The sequence below is a fragment of the Oncorhynchus nerka genome, linkage group LG2, assembly GCF_034236695.1.
Source record: "Oncorhynchus nerka isolate Pitt River linkage group LG2, Oner_Uvic_2.0, whole genome shotgun sequence".
In the NCBI taxonomy this organism is placed as follows: Eukaryota; Metazoa; Chordata; class Actinopteri; order Salmoniformes; family Salmonidae; genus Oncorhynchus; species Oncorhynchus nerka.
In genome coordinates, this window is record NC_088397.1 from 6,073,702 (window position 1) to 6,084,810 (window position 11,109).

Genomic DNA, 11,109 nt, shown 5'->3' on the forward strand with positions numbered 1-11,109 from the left:
CTCTCATTCCCCACATCAAACATCCTTGGTACGTTGTAATTTCGTTTCTCCGCTGGAAATACGGAGTCAGCTCCTTTCTGCCAGTAGCTGGCCATCCTGACATGGTGTAGGTGTACACTTTTGACAAGGTCACATCTTTCCTTGTCTCCTGTTTGATAACTGTGCTTGTGACTGGTAGTGCCTCAAGCTGAGCGGTATGGAACATGTCCACTGCATCCACCCTCCTTTGTCTTTCTCTTGTACACGGCAGTCTGGATAATCCATCTGCATTTGTGTGGAGGGATGACGGCTTAAACTCAATGTCATACATATGACTGGCAAGGAACAGGGCATATCGCTGTAACCTGGCTGCTGTCATTGCGGAATGCATTTCTTTGGACTGAAAATGGAAAGCAACGGCTGGTGATCTGTAACCAGTGTGAAACGCTTGCCATATAGGTATGCGTGGAATTTCTTGACGCCCCACACTAGTGCCAGTGCTTCTTTGTCGATTTGTGAGTAGTTTTCTCTGCATCATTCAATGTTCGTGACGCGAATGCAACTGGCCTCTCTGACCCATCTTTCAGTGTGTGTGAAAGGACTGCCCCTAATCCATAAGGGGACGCATCACAAGCCAACTTCACTGGCATTTCAGGGTCGTAATGCATCAGGACCTGTTCAGATGTTATGAGCCGTTTTGCCTCCAGAAATGCATTTTCACACTGCTCTGTCCACCGCCATGTCCTATTCTTTTCCAGGAGCTGATTTAGAGGCTGGAGTACTGCTGAAAGGTTTGGGAGGAATCTTCTGTAGTAATTGATCAGTCCCGTGAAAGATCTCACTTCTGTGATATTTTGTGGTCGTGGTGCCTGTACCACTGCCTCGATTTTGTCCTGTGTTTTGTGCAATCCATTGCAGTCAATCTCATATCCACAGAAGACAATCTTGTCTTTGAAGAACTCACACTTCTTTAAGTTTGCCTGTAGACCATACTCTTTCAGTCTTTTCAGGACCTCTTCCAGGTTAGCCAGGTGCTCTTTGTCGGTGCGTCCTGTTATGATCATGTCATCCAGGATACACTGGGTTCCTGGGATTCCTTGCAAAATCTGGTCAATAGTTCGTTGCCAAATGGCTGGGGCTGATGCAATGCCAAAAACCAGGCGGTTATACCTGTATAGACCTTTTGTGTGTTTATTGTCAGGTACTGTTTGGAACTCTCTTCAACCGGTAGCTGCAGGTAAGCCTGTTTCAGATCGATTTTACTGAAGTGTTTCCCACCAGCTAGTGCAGCAAAGATGTCATCCAGACGTGGTAGGGGTATTGGTCCACATGCAACATTGGATTCACAGTTACCTTGAAGTCCCCACACATTCTAACAGACCCGTCTTTCTTCACAATAGGAACTATGGGTGTGGCCCATTCGCTTCTGTCCACTTTCGTCAGGATCCCTGTATCCTGCAAGCGATCGATTTCCGCTTCCACCTTTGGTCTCAGGGAGTATGGAACAGATCTGGCTTTGCAGAATTTTGGGGTTGCATCATCTCTTAGTACAAGTTTTGCTGTGAAGCCTTTTACTGTTCCCATCTGATCACTGAAAACTGTGTTGTATTTCTTCCGCAAGTGTTCCAGTGTTTGGTCTGTGCCTTTCTCTTTGGACTGGAACGTGTGGAGCATTTTCAAGTCACACCAATTCAGCTTTATTTTTGAAAGCCATTCCCTGCCAAATAATGGGGGCCAGTTCCAGGCACAACATACAGCTGTAACTGCTGTGTTTGCCCCCATAATGCACTCTGACTTGCAACGCCCCCATTGGACTCAATCTCTCTCCTGAGTATGTCTTCAGCAACACATTTGTGTTCTTCAGCTTGATAGCCTTAAAATGCTCATTGTAGACAGTAGTGGAAATTATAGACACTGCAGATCCTGTGTCCAGCTCCATTTTGAGGGGTTTGCCTTCGATATCTGGTGTCACCCATATTATGCTACTGCTGGGAGAAGTCACTGTGTTTAACTCCATTGTACCAATTAATCGTTCATCTGAATCACTGCCACTGTTCTCTGCTAGTGCATTCACAGACCCTTTAATTTTCTCAGTTTTCCTGTTGTGACTGAATTTTGCTTTGCATGCTCTTTGAATGTGCCCCCTTCTACTGCATTTGTGACAAATTTCGTCTTTGAAACGGCAATCCTCTGCTCTGTGACCATCTCTGTCACACCTGTTGCATTTTCGGCCACACGGGGGGCGCTGTCGACTGCGTGAAAACTTGTGCAGGGAAATTTGTGACAGGTCAGTACTTCTTTTACTTTGCAACTCAAATGCATCTTTAGTCGCGATTTCCATAGCCACAGCAATTTCAACAGCCTTTGCAAACGTGAGCTCTGATTCTGTGAGCAAACGTTTTTGAATGTGTTCATGTTTCAGTCCACAAACAAATCTATCCCTTAATGTGTCATTTAGGTTCTCTCCCAACTGGCAATGTTCCGACAGTTTCTTCAACACTGCTACATATGTACTAACCCCTCCCCCTCATTCTGATCTCTCTTGTGGAAACGAAAACGTTCCGCGATGAGGAGTGGTTTAGGTGATAGGTGATTTTGCAATATCTCCACAATCTCTGTGAATGTTTTATTTGAGGGCTTCAGAGGGGCAGTCAGATCTCTTAGCAAACTGTATGGTTTTGGGCCAATTAAACTCAACAACGCTGGTACTCTTTTGTTATCAGCAATGTCGTTTGCAATGAAGTACTGTTCCAGTCGTTCAATGTAAGTTGCCCAGTTTTCTTGCGTGTCATCAAACACATCTATTTTCCCGATGCTAGCCATTCTCTTTACCTCCGGCTCCACAGGTCTTTGATCTGCCGCCTCGTTCTCGTCAGCTCTCCCCTCGTTTTCACTGCTTGCTAGCTGTTGTGCTACAGGGTCAAAATCTTCCTCTCTTCCTACGAACTCCATCTGAATTCGTGATGCACACTGCAGGTAATCATCCTCGTCGCCATTGTAGTGTCTTAACACTTAGTACTTATTTATGTAATAAGAAAGACTCGGAATACAAGCAATTGAACTGGAGCTTCACATTTACTCAAACTAGTTAGTACCAGAATAACATAGAACAATACTGCGCATGACCAAGGTGCTCCATCCTTAAAGGGGACATCAGTAATTAACAGAACATAACACCTATCAAATTAGAAACGTTTTCAGAAATGTTGATGCTTACAATTATCCTCGTGTCGTTGTGTTACCGTCCTGATGAACAAATATCGGGTGAATTACTTGCTCGTTCTACTTCTCCCAGTTTTGAGACATGACGGTTATAAATTGTAATAAATTCCATTGTGAAATTGTAAACTAATGATTTAAAATTACAGGTCATTTTCAGTCATTCTGTCTATATCAGAACATCAAACAAGCTATTCGATGTTATTTTAAATCAATATATTACATTGTGTATATCAAAAATAATCAAACTTATACCATATGCAATATTGTATAGTTATATTCGTGTATCTCAGGCATTTCTATGAGTACAAGCTGATCAGGCTGATCTTCGGCTGTTTTTGCAGTGCAGGAGTTAGTCCGTAGCGGGGTGTGTCTGGTTTTGTGGAGGGATATATGGCGAAGCGGAGGTGCTTGTTCGAGTCGGATATCTCCCAGTTGAGTAAAGTTGGTAAGAATGAATGGAAGACCTGGACAACGAAAAATGTAGCAAAAAGACCAAAAGTTGTAAACTAACATCGGGTTCTTTTGGAGTGCGATTCATCAACAATCATCAACAATTATGTATTTTTGGGAGATCATTTGAGGCCAGGAAGATGGTAAAGGAGGCATTAGGAAAGGTAGAGTCAGTCAGAGTGACCAGCAGTGGTTTTGTTTTGAGTTCATGCGGCTCAGAAGAGCAGAAGGAGAGAGCATTGTTTTTCGGAGCAGGGCACGGATAAAAGGTGTTATATCTGGAGTTTCGTTGGGAGAGTTAAGAGTTTCTGCCCACTCGTGTGAATCTGCGATATGTAAGATACGCAGTGAGAGCTATTGTGAATAAACCACTGCAATTATGACATTTATAAAATAATGGCCATGTTTCAAGTGTGTGCCGACGGAATCTTTTTGGTATTTATTAGGATCCCCGTTAGCCGCTGCAAAAGTATCAGAATTCTTCACTTCTCTCATTGAGTTGTCAAACCCCGGCTTGGTCTGCTTCGCAATTGTTCTCTGAAGTCTCGCGTTGTTACGTCTCTGGGTTTAGAGACTGGTAGTGGGGGAAAAGGAAGTTCCGCGCAGGCGCACATCATTCTTCGGAATAAAGAATACGCCAGAATTGTGCAGTCGAGACGACAACTTCTGTGTCCGTTTCAAATATATTACTACTGGTATGTAATAGCACGTTATAATATCGAAATAACATGTCATAACAGGCTAGGTAACAAATACGTCAAGTTATTATGACGTTTTGATAAAGGTTTTATGTGCTATTTTTATGTCAACCCGCGTGAGTGAACGTGATCACTTTTTTTTAGATTTCTGGGTTCGTTTTACATGTCCTTTTTGGTTTTGTGCAAAATTCACGAGCTGGTAAAATGGCGGATTCCACTCCGTCTGCATCGACGTACTTCAGTGTAGGCACTGAGGGTGCAACAGAGAGACAATTTTGTGGTTGTACTACTGTTTTGGAGCTAAATGTAATTATTATAATTTTTTTGCACGTGTACTAATATTCAGAGACATTCAGTTGTTTCTGTCTATCTATAAATGTTACTATGGTGTGAAAGGAAATACTATTGGTTTTTGATTGGAGTAATACAGTGAAGACAAAGTTATTCGGGAAAATAGTACATAGTGCTGCCTACAACATACTGCAACCTTGTACTAAATGGTTTTTTGAGTCATTTCTGCATTTGTGTATAGGAGATATCTACTATAGATTAAGAGCATTTACAGTTGTGTAGCCTAATTTTAAAGTGTATAATTTGTCTAATATTTATTAATGAATGTTTTGTCAATGCTTAGTTACCAGATCTATTGAAATTAGATCAGTGCTTCACTTGGACAGGAGCTCACTGGAGCTGAGTACCGTCACCTCAAATTTCTAGTGTTTGAGCTCATGTTCCTCTTATAGAATATTAGCTCAACAGTATTGTGGAGCTCCTGCAGCTAAATACCAACATTACCGGCACCTATTTCAGTCCAAGTCAAGCACTGAATTAGACAATTGAACAGGAAAAAAATATATATTTTTAGAGAATAAAAAGTGCCAGAACTGTCAAGACTAACTTTTGTGTCTGTTTCTCATTGTTACTACAGGACGACTAGAATTAAGTCTGAGGCCGGTAACATCAACAGTGAGGACAAACCCAGCCTGTCTCTCTCATTCCACACTGAGTCCAAACCTACAGTCACTGGGTCCTGATTGTGACAGTGGAGCCCAGTTTGCACTGCAGGATCCAGAGATGGCATCAGTGAAGCTGGAAGACTGCAGTCAAACACTGGAGCTGAATGCCAACATTAAAGATGACGAAGAGGAGGAGAAGATTGGGAAATCTGTTTCTCATGGTGAGATCAGGTTCTATCTACGTTTGTTTTTCATTCCAAAGTTCCACTGTGCATGAAGAGTTGCAGTAGAACTGTTTCATTGAAAAAGTAGCTGTTTTTTCATGCTACTGAGACTTGCATGGTTTGACACCAGTATTGTCAGCATTTGTTTTATTCACTGGGTTATCTGGAGTGATCAGAGTCTAGACTAAAATAGTAGACAAACTGCCAGTGTTTTAAAGTCCTATGAAATGAGTCTGTGTAGTATCTAACCCTTGTGATAGTGAGTAGAGGATGACAAGCCCCTTTTTAGCTTTCAAGTCTTATCCACTTTTAGAGTTGTTTTATACCCCTTTTGTGTTGTACAACCTACTGATATGAATACATATGTCACCCGGTACAGCCGGAAGCGGACTGGCCACCTCTTTGAGCCTGTTTCCTCTCTACATTTTTTCTAAGGTTCCTGCTTTTTAGGGAGTTTTTCCTGGCCACTGTGCTGCTACATCTGCATTGCTTGCTCTTTCGGGATTTTAAGCTGGCTTTCTGTAGAACACTTCGTGACAGCTGCTGATGTTAAAAGGGCTTCATAATATACATTTGATTGACATGTATATCACTCCAACTGACTGGTTCTTCTGATGTTGTTCACACAGGAGACCACATTGAAACATTCTCTACATCCAGAGAGCAACAGCAGGAAGATCACAGAGCTAAGAGGTCTCACCACTGCCCACATTGTGAGGAGATTTTCCCAATTCTATCAAAGCTAAAAATACACCAAAAGATACACACAGGACATAATCTGTATTCCTGTACTGACTGTGGGAAGAGATTCACAACATCAGGGAATCTGACGGTTCATCAGAGACTGCACACTGGAGAGAAGCCTTACTCCTGCTCTGACTGTGGGGCGAGTTTCTCTCGACTGGGCCACTTAAAAACACATGAACATATACATACAGGAGTGAAGCCTTACTCCTGCTCTGATTGTGTAAAATGCTTCACAACATCAGCTGAGCTAAAAGTTCACCAGAGAACACACACAGGAGAGAAGCCTTTCTTCTGCTCTGACTGTGGAAAGAGTTTCTCTCAACTTTCCCACTTAAAAACACATGAACGTATACATACAGGATTGAAGCCTTACACCTGCTCTGACTGTGTAAAATGCTTCACAACATCAGCTGAGCTAAAAGTTCATCAGAGAACACACACAGGAGAGAAGCCTTTCTTCTGCTCTGACTGTGGAAAGAGTTACTCTGTACTGTGCAACTTAAAAACACATGAACGTATACATACAGGAGTGAAGCCTTACTCCTGCTCTGACTGTGGAAAGAGTTTCTCTCGACTGGACATCTTAAAAACACATGAAAGTATACATACAGGAGTGAAGCCTTACTCCTGCTCTGACTGTGTAAAATGCTTCACAACAACAGCTGAGCTAAAAGTTCACCAGAGAACACACACTGGAGAGAAACCTTACTCCTGCTCTGACTGTGGAAAGAGTTTCCCTCTACTGAGAACCTTAAAAACACATGAACATATACATACGGTAGTGAAGCCTTATTCCTGCTCTAATTGTGGAAAGAGTTTTTCTCAACTGGGCCACTTAAAAACACATGAACGTATACATACAGGGGAGAAGCCCTACTCCTGCTGTGACTGTGTAAAATGCTTCAAAACATCAGCTGAGCTAAAAGTTCATCAGAGAACACACACATCAGAGAAGCCTTGCTCCTGCTCTGACTGTGGGAAGAGTTTTTCTCGACTGGACCTCTTAAAAACACATGAACGTAGACATACAGGAGTGAAGCCATACTTCTGCTCTGACTGTGTAAAATGTTTCACGACATCAGCTGAGCTAAAAGTTCATCAGAGAACACACACAGGAGAGAAGCCTTACTCCTGCTTTGACTGTGGAAAGATTTTCTCTCAACTGGGCCACTTAAAAACACATGAACGTATACATACAGGAGTGAAGCCTTACACCTGCTCTGACTGTATAAAATACTTCACAACATCAGCTGAGCTAAAAGTTCACCAGAGAACACACACAGGAGAGAAGCCATACTCCTGCTCTGACTGTTGAAAGAGTTTCTCTTGAATGTGTCAGTTAAAAAGACACCAAGGTAAACAGAGAGAAGCCTTAGCACTGATCTGACTGTAGAAAATTGTTTAAAACAACAGCTGACCTAAAAGGTCATCAGAGAACAGACACAGGAGAGAAGCCTTAATTCTGCTCTTAATGTGGCAAGAGTAACTCAAGTGAAAGTCACCAAGTAAAATACTACTTGAGTTAAATTCTAAGTATTTGGTTGTAAATAGACTTAAGTATCAAAAGTAAAAGAATGAATAATTTCAAATTCCTTAAATTATCCTCTCCGTCAGGGGTGGGCATTTCCAGTCCTCGAGGGCCTGATTGGTGTCACAGTTTTGCCCCAGCCCCAGCTAACACAGCTGACTCCAATTATCACCTTAATCATGATCTTCAGTTTAGAATGTAATTAGATTAATCTGTTGTGTTTGCTAGGGATGGAGAAAAGTGTGTCACCAATCAGGCCCGAGGACTGGAGTTGCCCACCCCTGCTCAACGGGATGGGTGTCCCTAAACCGGGACGGTTGTTGCTAACGTGATCTAATGTGACTAGAATGACGTTGTATACAACAGACGACTTTCCGGGACATAGACCTGTCTTATATGGGCAGAAAGCTTAAATTCTTGTTAATCTAACTGCAGTGTTCAATTAACAGTAGCTATGAAAGTGAAAAAAAGATCATGCTATTGTTTGAGGAGAGTGCACAACAACAAAAAATATCCAAACATCATTGCCAATCAGATGCGTCCCTTCATGGCAGCACTGTATGCATCTGCAAATAGACTTTTTCAGCAGGATTATGCCTTGTGCCACCCGGCTTGTCCAGTAATGGTTCCAATAACATTACACTGAATTCACTGTAATTGTGCATCTGTGGGAGGAGATGGAACGAGCTATTCAGAGTAGATCCACTCCCAGCCAACTTGACACAATAAAGCATTTGGAGTCAACATGGACCAGCATCCCTGTGGCACGCTCTCAACACCTTGGACAGTCTATGTACTGATGCATTGAGACTGTTCTGAGGACAAAGGGGGGTGCTACTCAATATTAGGCAGGTGTTCCTGATGTTTTGTACTCAATGTATATCAGATAAAGATGGTGTGATGATCAGTTTTTAGCATTAGTTTGGGTGGATTATTTTATATTACTAAACAACTTTTGTTTAATGATAAACAAGCAATGAATCGAGTACTTGTGTTTAATAAACTGTATTTTAATACTAGATTCATTATTTTAGTCATTGATGATGAATGTATTTGAATAACTGTATTGAATATAATTGATCTGGTGGCAGGTAGCCCAGCGGTTAAGAGTGTTGGGCCAGTAACTGAAAAGTTGCTGGTTTAATCCCGAGCTGACTAGGTGAAAAATCTGTCGTTGTGCCCTTGAGCAAGGCAATTAACCCTTATTTGTCCTATAAGTTGTTCTGGATAAGAGCATCCGCTAACTGACAAGAATGTAATGAAAAATAATGTTTGTACATGCATGTTTTTCTCTCTTGTGTATAATTCAATGAAATAAACTGTTTGAAGTGAAATACTGTATATACTGTATATACAATACACAACATTACAGCTTTGCCTACCCTGGCCAGAGGTACAGGGCCATAGTAAGTTAGTAGCCTACAGTTTCCAGGCAATACAGCATGTCAGATCGCTAATTATTAGATGTACAGGCTGCTACATTTTTGCCTGTGTCTGTCGGGAGTGATGTGTTATCAGGCTAAGTAACTACTATTATGTTGTTTTTGGTTTGCTAATTGCACCAGTAGCATGGTATTTACCTGCAATGGTAGTGACCAAAAAACAATATGTTTTCATTATACTGGGCCCAGGAACATAGAAGAAACTGCCAGATGTGTCATAATAGCCTGGAAGTAAAGCTGCACTGGGACACATTTGAAATGGAATACATTGAATACATTCAGCAGGGTGGAACAATCACAGTAAAACATTATTTAAATGTATTGTTGGAAGGGTTGGGGTCACCATTCATGTAATACATTAAATATATACATCAGATGGTATTGGGGAACTATTTCATAGGGTTTTCATGGTTACATTATTTTCCCATTTCAATCTTGTACCAACCAACCCTATGCTTGGTGTGACTGTTATGGTCGTTGCAGACCATCTGATATGCCCTTAAATATTGTAATATGCAACCTGGAATTAAAATGTAAGAGGACCAGTGCTTCTACAGTGTAAGTTGATAAGAACTGCCTAGTTAAATAAAGGTTAAATAAAAACAGCCGAAACAGTTCGGAAGAGTTTGTGCATACAGTGGGGCAAAAAAGTATTTAGTCAGCCACCAATTGTGCAAGTTCTCCCACTTAAAAAGATGAGAGAGGCCTGTAATTTTCATCATAGGTACACTTCAACTATGACAGACAAAATGAGGAAAAAAATCCAGAAAATCACATTGTAGGGATTTTTTATGAATTTATTTGCAAATGATGGTGGAAAATAAGTATTTGGTCAATAACAAAAGTTTATCTCAATACTTTGTTATATACCCTCTGTTGGCAATGACAGAGGTCAAACGTTTTCTGTAAGTCTTCACAAGGTTTTCACACACTGTTGCTGGTATTTTGGCCCATTCCTCCATGCAGATCTCCTCTAGAGCAGTGATGTTTTGGGGCTGTTGCTGGGCAACACGGACTTTCAACTCCCTCCAAAGATTTTCTATGGGGTTGAGATCTGGAGACTGGCTAGGCCACACCAGGACCTTGAAATGCTTCTTACGAAGCCACTCCTTCGTTGCCTGAGCGGTGTGTTTGGGATCATTGTCATGCTGAAAGACCCAGCCACGTTTCATCTTCAATGCCCTTGCTGATGGAAGGAGGTTTTCACTCAAAATCTCACGATACATGGCCCCATTCATTCTTTCCTTTACACAGATCAGTCGTCCTGGTCCCTTTGCAGAAAAACAGTCCCAAAGCATGATGTTTCCACCCCCATGCTTCACAGTAGGTATGGTGTTCTTTGGATGCAACTCAGCATTCTTTGTCCTCCAAACACAACGAGTTGAGCCTTTCCGTTCAACTTCACACTCCTGGGCCAGACGACACTCAATCATATGACCCACTGAAGAGATGAGTCTTCAGTAAAGACTTAAAGGTTGAGACAGAGTTTGCGTCTCTCACATTGTTAGGCAGACCATTCCATAAAAATGGAGCTCTATAGGAGAAAGCCCTGCCTCCAGCTGTTTGCTTAGAAATTCTAGGGACAATTAGGAGGCCTGCGTCTTGTGACCATAGCGTACGTGTAGGTATGTACGGCAGGACCAAATCAGAGAGATAGGTAGGAGCAAGCCCATGTAATGCTTTGTAGGTTAGCAGTAAAACCTTGAAATCAGCCCTTGCCTTGACAGGATGCCAGTGTAGGGAGGCTAGCACTGGAGTAATATGATATTTTTGGGGGGTTCTAGTAAGGATTCTAGCAGCCGTAGAAGTTTATTTAGTGCTTTACCCGGGTAGCCGGAAAGTAGAGCATTGCAGTAGTTTAAC

At 41.9% G+C, this 11,109-nt stretch overlaps 1 protein-coding gene across 1 annotated transcript; it reads left to right on the top strand.

Moving 5' to 3' along the window:
* Positions 1–5,421: 5,421 nt before the first annotated feature.
* On the top strand, positions 5,422–9,138 carry LOC135573370 (gastrula zinc finger protein XlCGF26.1-like). The gene is made up of 2 exons (XM_065022473.1): positions 5,422–5,526; positions 6,159–9,138. The coding sequence occupies exons 1-2, from the start codon at positions 5,424–5,426 to the stop codon at positions 7,589–7,591; spliced, it is 1,536 nt and encodes a 511-aa protein (XP_064878545.1). The 5' UTR covers positions 5,422–5,423; the 3' UTR covers positions 7,592–9,138.
* The last annotated feature ends 1,971 nt before the right edge of the window (positions 9,139–11,109 follow it).